This window comes from Barbus barbus (assembly GCF_936440315.1).
Source record: "Barbus barbus genome assembly, chromosome: 41".
NCBI classification, from domain to species: Eukaryota; Metazoa; Chordata; class Actinopteri; order Cypriniformes; family Cyprinidae; genus Barbus; species Barbus barbus.
The window spans coordinates 12,546,620-12,564,939 of record NC_136719.1 but is presented as its reverse complement, the minus strand read 5'-3'; the positions used below and the strand labels follow the sequence as shown (position 1 = coordinate 12,564,939).

Here is an 18,320-nt window from a genome sequence, read left to right as displayed (position 1 = left end):
TATCCAGCATCAATCAATAATAACTAATCATTTGTGAAACTCAATCCCAGATTTAAAAGCAGGACTTGCAACCTCTGTGGCCCTTACCTGTACCTCATCCCAGTCTGGAAGGAGATGGACTCCTGTAGAGACACTCCATTGGTCCTCAGAAAGTCCTCCAGGTTTTTGAGCTGGGCGGCCGCCCGCACCTCACGCAGACTCCTAATCTCCCCCAGTCCCCCCCCACCCTGCCGCAAAGGGTACAGGCCCTGGTCAGACAGGTAGCGGTCGATGTCGCTCCGCATGCTTTCGCTGAAGGACAAGGACAGCATCTTGCCGCTGCTAATGCTGCTGCTCCTCTGTATGCTGTTCCCCGGCGGCCCATTCTTGGGGATCTGCAGGGGTTCGGAGGGGACACTGTGTTGGTGACTGAGGTGGCGGCCTGCATGCCCGACCCGCACCTCAGTCAAACTGCTTCTATGAGTGGCAAACATGCCCTACCACCAGGGGACCAGGTCTCACACACACAGACAGAAGAGTGAAGTGAGTGGCATGACAGAGACCAGCAGACTGTTGCAGGTCAGAGCCCTTGCTTTAAATAGCACCCGCCTCCCATGGCAATCAACACTGCATTCAGAGACCACCCTCCCAGCCCCTCTTCTCCTGTGGGACTTCAATACAGCGGCCAGTTTTAACGGGCTGATCTTCATAGAATAAAGTCAAGTGGGAGTTGTATTCTTCCATACACATGCGTGATAAAGCAACAGAGGTGAGTGGACATTCAGGCATGCTTGAAGAATGCTGTAAGGCCTGCCGCAGTTGTTCTGGAGAACCCGAATGCCAAAACTATCCAGGATCCAGTCAGTTAAATCCGCCTAACGTATGACGGTCAAAAAATAGACTGGCATTGATCCCAACAAAGGCCAGAATCCTAAAAGTAAACATCATGTACTTTTCACTTGTAGTACAGCAACATAAATATAAAATGTGTCTATATTCATGTTTCTTCAAATTTGGGCACTTTTATGTACGATACCGATTAGGTTTGGAGTTGATTTAGGTTGATTTTATTTTAGAATTAATATCACAATTTTTTTTCAGTTACTTTGTTACATGAAAATCACACTAAAATTATCATGCCTTCATCGCTTTTTTTTACTACTCATTTATAGACTAAAAAATGGTCACAATTTTAAACTTAATTAAAATCCACCATAAAGATATTAATTATTGCATGCTTAAACTTATAAATATGAATAGTTTATAAAATATATATAAATATATTCAATAGTAATATATAAAATTGTATATATTGAAATCATTTGAATATTTATTGTTTGAAAATTATTTAAAACAATTTTTCAAAATACTGTAAATCATCTCATTTTATGACTGGCTTTCTGATCTGATGTTTTTGCCACACAGAACAATTTTTGCTATAACAAATTTTGTAATCTTAGTGAGCGGAGTTACTAAAGAGACAACAATGTTAGTGAAGAACATTATGATTGAATGACAAAAAATTAAATAAAAATACGATATTTAAATTATTTACAAATAAGCTGCAATTGTCAAATTATGCAACACATACTTATTTTATTTTTTTATTGTGTTTTAAGAATACATATAATATTAATTATGAATTTAGCTTTCATGTAATTTGAGAGGTGTTGGAAATGACACTTTGGAAAAAAATTAAGATGAAATGTATGCATTTTGTATGCTGGACATTTTTTGTTGGACACATTTAGTAAGAAACTAGTGAGAGTGTGAAAAGTGTGTTTTAAGAGATTTAAAATACACAGCCTGAATCAAGCAAACAAGCAATATCAAGCAATTAAAAAACAACAACAACAAAAACAAAACAAGTGAAATGGTCTGATGCTGGTTCTCTGTGGTTTTGATGAATAATCAACTAATAATCACAGGTCTAAACCTTTGTAAGATTGTCATGAGGAATGCTGAAAATAGTCACTGCTCAATGTCAAACTGACTGGTGTTCTGCTGACAAACGACAACAGAAATCCATTTAAACCAATATACAAGAACCCCTTGTGCACAGAATTGTATGCCTAGGACATATTTGAAAAATTCACTCAACAAAAATCCATGTCACATCATTAAAAATATATGCTTTCTTGTTATTAAACATGACAGCTGAATTCAGTGCAGAATATTTTATTTTAGAACACCTGTTAGAAAATGCAGTCAGGACAGCATGTACAGATATACAATCATGCTTATTCAGATCTAATCATCTGAATCCACATCTCAAGTGAGTCTCCACTGAAGACACAATCCTGGTCCAAAACGACATTTCTCCCATCACAAAAGTAGAATCCGGCTTTAGATCTCATTAAGTCAGAGATAAAATCCACCAAATCTGCAACATTACACCCTCTTCTCATTCTTCACGGCTTAGTTTTTCTTTCTACCCTGCAAAAGCTCCACAGTGGGAAGAAAGTGACTCAGTATGAGGCAAAACCTTCTTTACTCTCATAACTAAAACATCATGATGCAGTGGCTTATAGTAGACCAAGACAGTCTGTGGATGTAAGCCCTGGTCTCCGTTCCCCTATCACACTAACGCCTCTAACCTGAGAGAGGACTGTGGGCATGAGCGGGATCACCATGCAACATCCTCAAGCGGGACCCATGTTCAGCAAAAGTACCAGCCTTGTACTTACCCGGTTCCTCGGAGGTCGAGTCACGTACGGGTTTTGCACCACACTGCTCATCTGACAACTTAATGCTGGTCAGCACACTAAAGACAACTGCCGTTTTCCTCCTTAAACCGAGAGTCTTTTGATTATGAGCTTTAGTAATTAATGAACGGCAAAATAGCTCCTCCCCTCAAAAACATCAGACACCACCCACTGTGGCGAATGTCACAGAGAATGTTTTGCGAATCTATCGCAGTGCCAGAATGCTCTACAAACATGAATTATTCAAGACAGCTTTTGCTCTAAAAGCCTTTGATGTTGTACCACAAGAAAGTGTATTAAAAGCCATTTTTGCTTGTTCTTTGTTTCGTACGAGTACAAAATTCAAAAGTACAACTCAGCTATCCCAAGCAGAATAAAGAACAAAAAAAGCATTGCATATTACCTTGTTCATGCTATAGTGAGGAAATCCTTGCTAAAATAAAATAAAATATTTTAAATAGAATTAAAATTGAAATATTTTAATTTAATTAAAAATATTTGATACATTTTGAATTTTTTTTTTTTTTTATAAATGTAAAAAACAAAAACACAAATAATAAAATTCAATTAAATTTTTAAAGTTCTACACACATTTATTTATTTTTTTAGTCATTTAGCAGACGCTTTTATCCAAAGCGACTTACAAATGAGGACATAAGAAGCAATCACAACCAACAAAAGAGCAACAACGTGCAAGTGCTATTACAAGTCTTGGTTAGCCTAACGCTGTACAGATAATTATTGTTATTATTATTATTATACATTTTTTATTTATTTATTCTTTTTTTTAAATAAAAAGACATAGATCAAATAAAATTAGAATAGAGAGTGCTAGAGTTAGAGGGTCAAGTAAAGATGGAACAGATGAGTTTTTAGCCGTTTCTTGAAGATTGGTAAGGATTCGGCTGCTCGGATTGTGTTGGGCAGGTCATTCCACCAGATGGGAACAGTTAATGAAAAAGTCCGTGAAAGTGTTTTTGTGTGTCTTTGGGATGGCACAATAATGCGTCGTTCACTTGAAGAACGCAAGCTTCTAGAGGGCATATAAGTCTGAAGTAATGAATTTAGGTAAAGGGGTGCAGAGCCAGTGGTGGTTCTGTAGGCAAACATTAATGCCTTGAATTTAATGCAAGCAGCTATTGGTAGCCAGTGCAAATTGATGAACAGAGGTGTGATGTGCGTTCTTTTCGGCTCATTAAAGATTAATCTTGCAGCGGCATTTTGGATTAATTGTAGAGGTTTAATAGAATTGGCTGGAAGACCTGCCAAGAGAGCATTGCAATAGTCAAGTACACACATAAGATAAACTCTAATAATAAGGTGCTACAAATCATTTAAATGCAAATGTGACATAAGTGTATGTGTGTGTCACTCTGGTGCAAATATTCCACTTTAGATGATGATGACAATGAATTCAGGACCATAGGGATGCGAGTGAGATGTTGGAAAGAGAAAGAGAGAGAGAGGGAGAAAGAGGTTACATATTCAAGTAGAAGTCAAACCCAGCAGACCATAAACTTGTTCATAGTAGATGGTGAGTGCTGTTCTTAGCTGCCCATTACAACAGGAAACGCATTAGCTTTGGATGTATAAACACAGTAGCTTATTTGCTCCTGTGTTAATTACAGTTCTCCATACTGAGCAACAATGCTGCGACCTATGCTGTTTCCTTCATTTCCCTGTGACTAAAGACTCCAGGCATGCCTTAAAACAGTAGCATCTATTATTTAGCATACACCATTTGCCTGTGATGTCACATCCAGGCTAAATATATAACTCATTTCATAGGTCAGTTCGAGTCTGCGTTCCTCCGTCTCTCGTGTGAAACCAGATCGCCAGTAAGCATTGGTTCAGTATTCTCTCAAATGACTCAGCAGAGCTCATTATGAAATAGTTACACTACATCTTGGCTTTGTATAAGATGTTCATGTCAGGAATAGTTAAACAGAAACAGGAAGAGCTTCAGCATCACTCTGACAAGATGAAAATAGAGAACATATCTCTGTGCTGGTGATGAACACTCAGGGCACTCTTAGCTTTTTAGATTCTTTTACAATAATAACAATATTTTGTACACGCAATTTCTAAACCAAAGTTTAAATTTGGGGTCGGTAAGATTTTTGTTTTTTTGAAGATTATGAAAGAAGTCTCTATTTTCTATTTTACTATATTTTAAAATGTTATTTATTCCTGTGATGGCAGTGCTGAATTTTAGTAATGAATCATTACTCCAGTCAGTGTCACATGATCCTTCAGAAATCATTCTAATATGCTGATTTGATGCTCAAGAAACATTTCTTAACATTATCGATGTTGAAAACAGCTGCTTTGTTAATTAAAGTTCAAAAGAAATTTGAAATAGAAATCTTTTGTAACATTACAAATGTCTTTACTGTTACTTTGATCAATTTAATGCATCCTTACTGAATATAACTATTTAAAAAAATCTTACTTACCCCAAACTTTTGAACAGTACTGTATATATTTGAAGTATATACTCAATACTTACATCAACTTGGCAATAATGCCTTTTAGGTTTAAAATATGGCTCCTCTGACTGAAGTAAAATTTTAAAAAGCCTTTTAGGCCATTTTAGAGCTATTATCAACATATACAGTACTATGAATAACAAATATAAAAATTACTAGTTTGCACAAGTTTTCCTTCGCAAGTCTGCATCTTTGAAAAGTTTCAATTATAGATGGCATCACTGTCAAAACAATCCCTGTTCACAAAGATCCATGAAAATGGCTAAACACACTGTATTATGCATGCCAGGCCATTAGTTGGCGTAGAAACACTACGCACCTGCACACATACCTTTACACTAAATATGTAATAAAAGTAAGCGTGAAATCACCATTTTCAAAAACAGTGTTTTTGTAGTAACAGCACTGTTTTCAAAAACTTGTACGTTCAGGCCCCCAAAACTTTGTTGTCATGTAAAAGAATGGCCAAAATGCATAAAAAGTCTTCTGTTTTCAATTGGAAATACCCCCCAAGATATATTTTTAAACTATTTGACCAGCTGTACAAACAGCTGAAAAGCTTTGCTGTTAACACAAAAGTTTCAGTCTCAGAACATGTTTAACAGGAGAGTTAAGCATACTGATTTTACAATCCCGCTCCATCTCCATTGTCCTTGAGCAAGGCACTTAACTCCAGGATACTCCGTCTCTGCATTTTACTCTACTGTATAGAGCTATGGATGAAAGTGTTTTATGTAATCTTGTGGAGAGCTGGCTATATTTACACATGAAGGGCAGATGTACAGTACCTGTAAAACTGCAGCTGCCTCTTTGGACTCCCATATCGAGCTCTACAGCAACAGCAAAAAAGAAAAAGAGTGTTATGACAACTTAGTTTGTCCTTTTTAACTTTATTTAGTGAAGGTGGTAAGAATAATATAAATATAGCACATTGGTTATGTATTGTTCATATAGGTCTTTTCATTTATCAGCAAACTATTGACTGTCTTTGAGTGAGAAGGTTCTGCTCACGTATAGGGGGATCCAGTTTGCCGTGTGGAGAGACGAGCAGGGGAATCCGTGTTGGGTTCAGGGTACATGGAGCCGTGAAACCAGCTGACAGATCTCACTCAGACTCTCAGCTTCTGTACAGAACACAGAAAATATGTCTGTTAAAAAAGTAAAACAGTGAAAGGCCAGGAGGTGGCGCCACTTATATGTTTTGTGCCACTCATTGGGGAACTTACACTAAGCACTCTGGAAATCACCCAAACGACTAACTTCCATTTACTGTATATCTCTATATATAGCCTGAATATCTAACATATTCAAGTATGAACTATTGGAATAGTTAATATTCCATAGTTAATACATCATAGTATTGATGTAAGTATTGTTTATCAGTTGCTGAATATCTAATTGTACGATCTAATGTCTGTATCTGTATGATTCTGCTTCTGAAAACAAACTCTTCCTGAGCTAAATTAAACATGATGCTGACTTATTTTTTGTTGTTCTTGACATACAAACATTAAAGGACATTACATAGAGAACATATCGTAGGTTCAGGAAAAAAGACAATTGAAATGTTTTAACTGATTGCTGCACATCTTGGTCTAGGCTTGACTCACTGATAACTTATTTAGCTACTATGCTAATGCATATTTCAGCATTAATGACACGTGCCATAAATAGCTGAGCTTACAAGTACACTCATGATTAAGTGGTGGGGTAACTTTATCTTAAAAACCAATTAGAATTCAGTGCAGCGGTGAATTTTAGCCCCAGGAGTCACTTAACACATCTCTCTCATTAGTGCAAGAATTCAGAGGTTAGAGGCCATAAAAATGCAGATTCTCAGAAAGAACAATCCTAAATGTCCTCAGTGATCTGTTATTGCCATTTATACTATTTTAACTGCTATTGACATAACAGTGAAGTCTAGGAGTCTTCACCTTTTATGATAAACAAATAAAATCTACTATTGTGAATGCAATGATAATTGTATAATCACTGGCACAAATAGGGTACAAAACAGAGCTTTTAATTGCTTTATGTTCACATGAATTTGCAACCTACAATTAGAGACATTATTAAAATCATTGTGAAATACAATCACACGTGTGCATATTCTGTATCCTGTCTTTGTTTAATCAATAAACATTAAACAAAAATTTAGTAACAACAAATGAAAACAAATGTTGCATTATTTTTCATACAGTAACACTGGTAACTGAATAATTTAAAATTATGTAATTTAAAACTTGAGTAAATTATGTAACTCCCTTAGTGTCAATATCAATTGAATATCAGCTAAACAAATTATGTTGCTTTATTCTATTAATTAAATAAGTTTTTCAACAATATCCAATAGTTCACACAACAATATAAAAACACAGGATATAAGCCTGTAATGCTTTAATAACATTAAAAAGGGACACAAAGGTGCACCCTGTTTGTTAATTCATGGATTGCAAACTGGAACAAGAATAAGCACTGCATTTCACAGAATTCCAAACTTTTGATCAATGTACCTTAAAACAACAATGTCAAATAACTACATGAGATATCAATCTGTGTGTGTTGTTTCCAGCATGAGCGAACTCTGAATATTACTGAACAAGCATGACTCTGTTGAAAGCCTGTCGAGGTCCACCTGCTGTCTCCTCTTACCGCATGGCCAACTGGCCCATCTCCAACCTGGCAGAATTTTACCAGCAGTACATTATAAACTGCAGAGATAAAACATCCAGGCAAGAGAAGTGAGAGAGAGTGTAGGGTCAGAGTACAATCCTGGATAATGTAGTTTTTCGCCATAAACCATTAAACAATTGTTAAAAAAAAAAGGAAATACTGCAAAAAGATGGTTTCAACAAAAGCATTATCATCAATTAACAACCTTGGAGCTCATTGTAGGTCTGTCTTGGAAGGTTTATAAGTTATTGTTAAAAAATCAATTTCTCTAAGGAGAAAATTAATTGAGGTTTTCATTTTGACTGTTGCACATAACTCTTTGGAAAACTTGATTCTGATTAATGTTTAAAAAATCCTATAAAAAACTGTCTGCTTATTTTCAGGTTAAATCATTTTGTATCCTACTTTTGAACCATACTTTATACAGAATAATAATCAGAAAGAACAAATACAGTAGAACTATGTTGAGGGAAGGAAATAATGCAGAAAACAGAATTGAAGTTAATATTTACAATGATACAATTACAATGTTGTTTTATATCAATTCATGATCACAATTTATCCAATAAACAGCTGTGATATTTTAAAATAAAGCCACTAAACAGAAATCAGCTAAATCCAGTATCACACTCTAAAGAACCTAAAACAACCTCCTGAAATCTACACCAACAATTAGGTACGTTTTATCAGTCTTTATCACATCACGTCCCGCGACTCTTGTTTCAGGATACGTCTCATATCAGGATACCCATCCCTTTAGTCTAACGGCTAACGCTTTGGTTTTGGATGTCCATGTGACAGAGAGACAACAGCTACAATCTGGCCCTCGATATGTTTGCTAAAGGTGTCCTCTGAGAGGCCAGGTGGCATGAGCTAGTAATCACCCTGGATGACCTGAACACACTGCACACATGAAGTCACTTGAAGACATGCGAAATATGAAGAGAGATTTTATCAAAAAAATAAAACAAAAAGTCATATCATTATACAATTTGTAATGTTTCTTGAGCACCAAATCAGCAATAATATATAATGTTACTGTATTTATTTACTGTATTTTTGATTAATTTAATGCAAGTGACTTCTTTATATACTGTAGGTGGTTATAAACAAGGCAGCAATAATGGGACATAATAGCTGTCAGTATTGTCCTGCATATGTTCTTCAGTTCAACGTCCTACAGCGAATGACACACTGCTCAATAACAGCTCGGTTCTAATACATTTAGCCTGTGGATACTTGCTTTCTGTGGCATTTTAAAATGGAGAAAAAAAAGAGAGAAAGTGAAAGAGAGAAGAGAACAAGGGAATGGAAGTTAGATTTATAATATCAAATTTCTGCTGTCTCATGCTGTTATGGGTGGCAAAGTGTGGGGGGAGGGAATAGTATCGGCTGTAATACACAGTCAGACATGAGCAGCACTGCAACACACACACACACACACTCAATGACAGGTCATTTCCATGACACAGCAGTTTCTTTCAAAATCAAAACCAGAATTTCAATAGATCTTGAGGCATATTGACATTTGATAATGATTTAGGAATGTCCATATCCTGTGGGGTCCAAAAATCTGAGGCAACATTAATAATCTAGGATTTTTATTATTTAATTTTTTTATTCTTTTGGAATTTTGAAATAATTTAATATTTAGAAAATATTGAATTATTTATTAATTGAATGTAGAACAAAGAAATGTTATGATTCAAAATGAAGAACTAGTTTAATAGATTCAGTTTATATCAGCTCCTACGGTGCATTCAAGTTTAGTTTATTTGCTTACATGGGCTATGCACATTAATGAACATGACTGTAAATGTGCCACAATTAGCCAGAAGGCTATGTTTCATAAGTCATGTCGCTATAAGTCGTGTCGGAAAGATTGTATTTACAAGTTGAATGCACATGAACTCCACCACAAAGTCGAAATTACGAGAGGGAAATTGGAAACTTTAAGACCACAGTTTCCAATATAGGAAAGTGTCAGTGGGAAAATAGATGCAGTGTCTATATTGATGATAAATGTATTCAAATGATTAAAAACATTATTATTATTTTCATTTACGATAAAACTAGCATGTACAGAATATGACAGTATTGTACAATTACAAAAACAGCACCTTCATAAACTAAAATAAAAACATTAAAAAAGCAACAACAAAAAAATAATAATAATGATGTGCATTCTGTATTTCTAATTTTTAGAAATTAGAGTTAAAAATTTTGCTGAATTTGTTGTAGATAAAGGGAATCGCCATCTTGCTCTGATCAATGTGACATGAATGCACCTGATTCATAATTATGACTTCCCAAATGATAAATAACTTCCATTAATATACCTGTGCATGTAAGCTCTATTATTTAAAAAAGGCAACAGATCATTATTACATTTATCAACTTTATCAGTGTTTACAGTATGCATGGTTACATAACATTCTAGCTGAAACAAAGTAGGCAGGGAAACAGAGTGATCCATCCTTCAGACATATGGAGTGAGTCAGGTTTAGAGAGGGAGAGGTGGGGCAGGCTTTGAGATCATAATGCAGTGAAGCCTCACTGTTGCCTCATCAGGATTCTGGGCAGTGTACTGCATTGTCAGCATGCTCTCGCTCTCTCTCTCAGCACTCCTTCAACTCCTCTACAGTGCTTTGTGGGGTGGCTCCTAACTCTGCTGTGTGTTAGAGATGAGCTGAGTGGTGGTCAGTGTCTATTGTAGACATCCCACTTCCCCAAGGGCTTTTAAGAGCAGCTGAAGAACACAGAAAGTGCTGGCTGCCCTCGTGCCAGTCCTCATTAGGAAAGTATCCAAGATGTTTTTTTTCTTTTTTGCCTCTCTCTCTCTCTCTCTCTCTCTCGCCATCGGTTAACTACAAAATCAATCATATGTGCTCTGTTACAGTCTCTGCTAATACGAGGCACAAAACCTGAGAAAATTTGACAGTTTGTTTGCTTTAGTCACAACTGAAACCTGAAACGTGTCTGATTTGTGTTTAAATAGATCTATAAGCATAGTTGGAAAGGTAAAATAATTTCCGGGTTTGTTTTTTCATTTTGTTTACTTCTGATCAATACTGAGAAATAAGTATGGATATAAAATATAAATTCACATGGTTGTCTCAAAAAAATCACTTGAATTTATGACATTATGGTGCCTTGAAAGGCTGAAATCACATACATATAAAAATGCTGGCTGTTAAGTCACTGACTGACTCAGAAATTAAGGGAAAAAAAGTTGCATTTAGATAAAAAGTTTAATTTTATTATTAATTTATTATTATCTTATATTTTATTTTAAAACGTTTAACTTGAAAATGTCACTGATCTACTAATCACAAAAAGTTGTCTATTAGTAAGATGACAAAAAGCTTCAGCGATTATAATGAAATTGATTAAGTTTTGCAGTAAGTTGGACAAAAGTGAAAAAGTCTACATCCCATTTTAAGTTTTAACATCCTATTTTAAGATTTTAGAGATGACAGATGACAACAGATTTTAGGGATTGAGCAATAAGCCAAAACATTCACACATAAGACCCATCTTGAATCAAGGTCTTTACAGTAACAGAGCACTCTACACTTACTGAATATAGATAATATAAAATGTGTTATAAGAATTCATAAGGATCCATAAATCAATTATACAATTGTGAAAAACTTCACAGTGCCATTCTAACAAAACTGGTATGGTATGATTCATAACTAAGTATACAGTTGTGTAAATCCATTTAGATGCATTTCAACTATTAAATAACACTTTTAAAGGGACAGTTCACCCAAGAAGGAACATGGAACATTCTGTCATCATTAACTCACCCTAATGTCAATCCAAATCTGTATCACTTCTGTAGAAAACAAAAGATGTTATGTTTTGAAAAACACTGAGACTTTTACAAAATATCTATTATCTTCCGCAGAAGACACATTCATACAGGTTTAGAATGACATGAGAGTAAATGACAGAATTTTTATTTTTGGGTGAATTATCCCTTTAACTCATTAACATGTAGAGCAGCACAAAAGCTGAGCTGATAGTCCAGTCACTTTAATACCTGCTATCCACCTTCTTCTTCTCATATCCTCCAGAATAGATAATCTGGACTACCACAGTCATCTCACTCCAGTGAAAATACAGTATAACTGTATATATGAGGCACCTCGCAACAATATGATTGCAGTGAGCCAATCAGAGTGCAGAGTTTGAACTGAAGCCAAAACTCTGTAGCCAAAACTACGGAGTGCTAAAACATGAGTATACACATAAGGGATGCATCAGTGTACAAATAAAGATGCAATACATCTCTTCCAACATTATCAGACAAAACATGTTAAGGTTATTTCCCACAGAACAGAACTCTCACTGAGCATCAAAGAACACAAAGGATTCTGGCATTAAACGTAAAAAAGACTAGATACCAGTCTAGTATGGATAAAAAGACATAACTGCAGATGCACACTCACCGGTGTCTTGTGCTGTGTTTCTGCCTGATAACTCCAGCTTGGCTTTCACTGTTGAAACACAGATGGGCTGAGCAGAATCCTGTCTGAAAGGTGTGAGATAGAGAAAGGAAGAGACAGACAGGGAAGAGAGAGAAAGGGAGGAGTGTGCTCAGGATGTTGCCAGTGCTTTGGCTTGCAGTAATGTATTCCTCTCCAAGCTCAGCGAATCTGGCTACCAGGCTATACAGATCATCAACTCTGATTGTGTGTGTGTGTGTGTGTGTGTGTGTGTGTGTGTGTGTCAGTCAATGTGCGGAAAAGTAATTGAGCTTGAAACACAAAAGCATAATAAATGCTGATATTTAAGTGCTGAGTTAACTAAACAAAAGCCATTCAGAGCAGCCTTGTAGATGTAGATCTTTACAGGGGATACTGTGACAATGTCAATTCAGTCATCAGGCAAACAAAACATGTATAAATATGGAATGCAAAAATAATACATACAATTTAAATTAACAAATATACAGGTGTTTCATATTGCTTGGCTGTTTTTACTGCTGTTGACTATTTCTGTGATGATCCATTGGTTTGTAATGCTTTGTAATGCACTCTTTGAAGATAAATGTGTATTAGCAAAAGGAATGAATGAATGAATGAGGCATTTTATATAGCGCTTTATTGTGTATTATTGTACACCCAAAGCGCTTTACAATCATATAGGGGGTCTCTCCTCAACCACCACCAGTATGCAGCATCCACCTGGATGATGCGACGGCAGCCACAGCACAACGGTGCCAGTGTGCTCACCACACACCAGCTACAGGTGGAGAGGAGAGAGAGGTAGAGCCAATCAAGTGGATGGGGATTATTGGGAGGCCATCATTGACAAGGGCCAGTGGAGGGAATTTGGCCAGGACACCAGGGTTGCACCCCTACTCTTTACGATGAGTATCATGGGATTTTTAATGACCACAGAGAGTCAGGACCTCGGTTTAACGTCTCATCCGAAAGATGGACCAATTTATCACTAGTTAGACAAGAATTAGCAACAGATAACAGTCTGGTGCTAATGGTTTTCTTTCTAAAAGTGTGGTGCTTGACTGATAGAGCTGACTTGTGATACAAATCTTGCTAAAATTTTACATTGTGATTTGGAATGACAATACGTCTTCTATTGGACTTCACAAACAATTATGTGTGATGCATCTAAAAATGACACAGCTCTTCAAAACTGTCATGATTCTGATTAACTATTTTGATTCTTCACTCTTAAAAATGAAGGTTCCAAAAGGCAGTTAGTGATGCCACAGTGATGCCTTGTGGGGAACTATTAAGATAAGTATTTCACCAAAGAGCCTCATGATTCAACTGACTATTGCCTTTTTGTGAACAAAACATTCATGCTGAATCATCATGTCTACTACCCAGCATGCTTTTTATGGATATACTGTCTGGGATGGTGATCAATTTACAGGGCAAGTAAATAACAGTTAAAAGAAAATGTTCTAACGCTGTCCTTTCAAATGATTATTAAAAATGTTGCTATTTTAAAACTTAGCTTAACTTTTTAGCTTAAACCATCCGTTTAGTTTAGTTTTCTATATAGTAGTTCTTCACTAGATAAAAAGTATCATTTTATTTTTAATAGTGATGAGATTCTGGCCTTGCTGGGTTTGAACCTGCAGCCTTCCAGAGCTTTTACAACTAAAATTCAAGAGTTGTCACCTTTAGCAAATAACCTCAGCTAACTTGTCCTTGGAATAAAAATCACTTTGAAATGACAAAATAATGAACCAAATATGCTTAAATTCCTACTTGTAAGTGCACTCACATGGAACAGTGAAATACCTCATCACCTTACAGGTTCCACCAGGCTAAACTATCACTTTGCTGCCAGGGATACAGAGGTTAAGGAACACTTTCTATAGATAAGCTCCGGTTTCTGTCTGGGCTGTATTAAGTGATGCTGCATCACAGGGTTTGTTCCATCCAACTAAACATTCAACACTTTACTGAAACTCGCACCCAAAGCTTCTGTATAGAGCATAACTGGAAATAGAGGTGATAGCTGCTGAAGTAGGTGATGGCAAAGCTCAGCTACAGGCCCTGTCCTTGAACAGAGACAGGAACATTTCCATCCTCTCTGTCACTTCGGGTTTTACAGTTTGTGGTGACAGACTTGCTCGGAGAAGCTGAAGTCTTTTAGGTCACACCACTTACATCATGCAAAAAACCTTGTGAGAAAACTGAACCTTTGAAGCTATAGATAATTGCATATGTAAATATTCTTATATTCTAATACATCAGTAGATCATCTGATAATCAGGACTAAAAATCTGACAAAACAGCATCTTCAATTTAGATATTCAGATATATATGTTACCATGCTCAATTCATTTCGCAAAATGTTTTATTCAAAGTTCATAACAGTGTTTACTGCTGTTTCAGCAATAAAAAGGATACAAGATGCTGAATGGACAGATTTGTTCTCTGGACCATGTTTTGAACAAGTGCCTTTATACCAAGATCAGTAGCATTGAGCAAAAACAGCAGTGACTGGCATTATGTTTTCAACTGTCCTCTGACAATGGATATTAAATTTCATTTAGAGGTCAAATACTGAGGTCTCATTTGCGCTGAAAACAGAAATTTGATGCTTTCTTGTTGTTATCCAATGATGTTGTTAGATTATTAAAAGCATCAGGAAAACTTTGAATCACTAAAATGGAGAAATATTTTGCAAATATAAATACAGTATTGACATCCTCAGTGCAAATACAAAATCAGTTTCACACAAAATGAGGACAATCACATCCACTTCCAATTAAATGCAATCGTGTCTTATATTTGTGTTTTAAAATAATAAATATACATTTTCACTCTTAAATGCTCCAAAATTTCTTTATATTGACGCCCAATATTCTGATCAATACAGATAAGCATGTAATTATTTTATGCTATGGCCAATAACTGATAAATGACCAATATTAAAACTATATAAAACTCTAAAACCTAAAATCAAACGTCTGAAATGCTACAAGTGAGATCTGAGATTTGCTAAAGATTACATTTAACAGTGTTATTAAACATTTTAAAGTTGTCAAAGATTAACTTTGTGACCAAACAGCAAAGGTCATTTAAATGTATAAACAGATAAACTGAGCAAGCACAATTAAATATTTAATATAATCCAATACCAATAAATGAAAAAAAGGTCTAAAATTGGCCAATAACAAATTTGGTAGATACATTGTCAGTCTCTATTTATACACTGTAACTTCATCACAAGAGTCCCAAAGAACTAAAGCCCTAATTCATCTGGTCGATTAATAAATCTACTTAAAAGATAAATCCATTAGTCTGAGATCACCTTAAGGAATGAAATACAATGACAACCTTAGAAACTAATACAAAGAGTCAAAAAGGTAAAGATCATAGTGTTCTGTTCAAATGCTTAACACCACACAGGACAGGACATGGTTAAGGCAATGTTACTGTTCTAAATTCCCTATGTACCTTTATAGGGAAGGACTTTTATTATGAATGTGTGCGGCTAGTTGACGTTGGTTTCCACTATTCCGCTTTACTTTCACTTTCACCAATCGCTTGCTCCGTCATTTCTTCAGGTGTTATTGTGCGCGATTGAATGTAAGTTTATTTAATCATTCCTGATTATAAGTCACCGATGTTTATTTCATTGTTGCGTTTAAATATTCATCTTGTGTAATCGAACCTTACATTGTTTCTAATGTTGTTTTATTTCAGATATACGGTGATTCAAATGCGTATGCTCGCTACTGTTAATCCTCTCCTTGTCATGTTGATTCATGTATAACGTATCAGTAGCAGGTTGTTATTTACATGTATGTAATTTACATTTAGCAGATGCAAACCGGTTTACTTTACTCTGTTTATTTCAGAAAGACCACATTTAACACTTTGAGACCATAAGTTGTACAACATCCAATCCAATTGTGGCAATGTTGTGCCATCTGCTGTGAACAGTTAAATATTTCAGTTAAAGAGTTGAACAGTGCCCTGTCTCCTGTCTCCAGCCCCAGACTCGATCCATTGCAGTCTATCATGGCAGTGATCAGCCCACAGAAGCTAGCACAGGGCAGTCTGTCCGTACCGATGCTGCTCGTGCTCAATCATCAACTAGGAGACTGAAACGTTTGTGTCTGTTCTGTAAGAGTCAGGAGCATTACCTATCACAGTGTAACAAAAATTGAGTGCTCACCTGATCAGATTCTAAAGTGGATAAAGGATGGCAAAAGATGCTGGAAATGTGGGTGCACAAGTCATAAATGGGAGGAATGCACGTTGAGGAAGCGTTGAAAGGACTGTGGTAACATAGATCACGGAGTCCTGCATTCCATTGCCCAGGATGATCCTAACAGTGTGCTGCTGACAACATCTCACGAGCGAGCATGTCTTACTTCTCCTAGTTTGACGGGTCGTGTTTACGTGAAAGTAGTTCCAGTGCTGCTGTGGAGAGGCAAGAGGTCTGTTTCGACCTACGCTATACTGGACAATGGGGCTCAGCAGAGTATCATCCTTCCTGCAGCAGTCCAGCAGCTAGGAATTCAGGGAAGGGAGGAGATTATGGCCCTTCGCACCATCCGACATGACATCACAGAGTTGAAGGGGGAGTCTATTGACCTGCTGCTTTCCCCACAGTCGAGACTAGAGGAGAAGCACAGCCTTACGGGTGTTTTCACCGCTCCTCTCCTCACGTTAACCGAGCAAACCTACCCTGTAAAGAGGCTTCAGCGATGTTATCACCATCTCAGAGGGATCCCCATTCCATCTTTCGATAGGGTCTAACCCCTAATTTTAATTGGGTCCGTTTATCCGACTCTGATTACCCCTAAGGAGCCCATAAGATTGGGACCAGCGGGCGGACCAGTCTCTGTACGCACGCAGCTCGGTTGGGTCCTCCAGGGACCAGATGGATTGCTCCCACATCAGGTATTTTCCCCACAGTGTTTGTTCACTTCTCTTACACCACTACGAGACCCCATCTATCAACATGTCGAGCGACTCTGGCAGCTCGATGTCCTTCCATCTCGCAGCGATATAGTGATAACTCGGTCTAAACAGGATCAGATGGCTGCAGACATGTTGGAGACCAGGACACGACGAGAAGAAATTGACAGAGTCTGGCGCTACGCTACTCCACTCCTTCGTGCTCCAGATGCTCCACCGCTGAAGGGGACTATGGAATCCGTTCTGTCCAGCTTCAAGAATACTGATAAGTGCCTGAGTAGAGACCCCGAGAGGGCTAAGGTGTTCGAAGCTGAAATACAGAAGCTACTTGACTCAGGGTATGTTGTCAGGGTACCACCAGAAAGCCAGCACGTAAACGAGTCATCGTGGTTCATACCACACCACCTCGTACAGCATAACGGCAAATACAGGCTGGTTTTCAATTGTTCCTTTGCACACCAAGGTGTCTCTCTTAACCAGCAGTTGCTTCCAGGTCCTACCCTTGGTGTCTCACTGCTAGGAGTCCTCCTCCGGTTCCGGCAGTACGCAGTCGCCATTAGTGGGTATGTTCCACCAAGTGAGACTCCTACCCGAGGACAGACCCCTTCTGAGGTTCATTTGGAGAAACATGCGCCACAGGGACCCACCGGACATCTACAAATTGCAAGTCTTGCCTTTTGGCATGACCTGTAGCCCCTGCTGCGCTACTTTTGCGCTGCAGATGCACGTTCGCTGCCAGCAGGTCGGGAATGAGGATGTGTTGCAGTCCATAGAGCGAAGCTTCTACAAGGACAACTGCCTACAGAGCCTTCCCACTGTTGAGGAAGCCAAGCAACTAATCGACAAGATGAGGCCTCTCTTAGCCTCTGGGGGCTTCGAGATCAGGCAGTGGGCCACGAATGTCCCCTCTGTTGTCCAGCACCTACCGACTAAGGCTCGTTCAGAGAATATCGAACTGTGGTTACAGCAAAATCATTCAGACCCGCTGGAGCTAGTTCTTGGCTTAATGTGGCACTACCTAGAAGACAGCCTAGGCTACAGGCATCGTG

General features: G+C 37.4%; 1 protein-coding gene across 4 annotated transcripts in view; it reads right to left on the bottom strand.

Moving 5' to 3' along the window:
• LOC306860106 (voltage-gated potassium channel subunit beta-2-like) overlaps positions 1-6,252 on the bottom strand; it is a gene marked incomplete at its 5' end in the record, with an annotated part of 70,621 nt that extends 64,369 nt beyond the window's left edge. Inside the window, 2 exons of one of the 4 annotated variants that reach the window (XM_079401639.1) lie at positions 5,962-6,003; positions 6,185-6,252. In XM_079401639.1, coding sequence (XP_079257765.1) covers positions 5,962-6,003; positions 6,185-6,252 — 110 coding nt within the window. Of the gene's footprint in view, positions 1-87; positions 474-5,961; positions 6,004-6,184 lie in introns of those variants that run through there. The other 3 variants (XM_079401640.1, XM_079401636.1, XM_079401641.1) reach the window with 3 other exon arrangements.
• Positions 6,253-18,320: the final 12,068 nt, after the last annotated feature.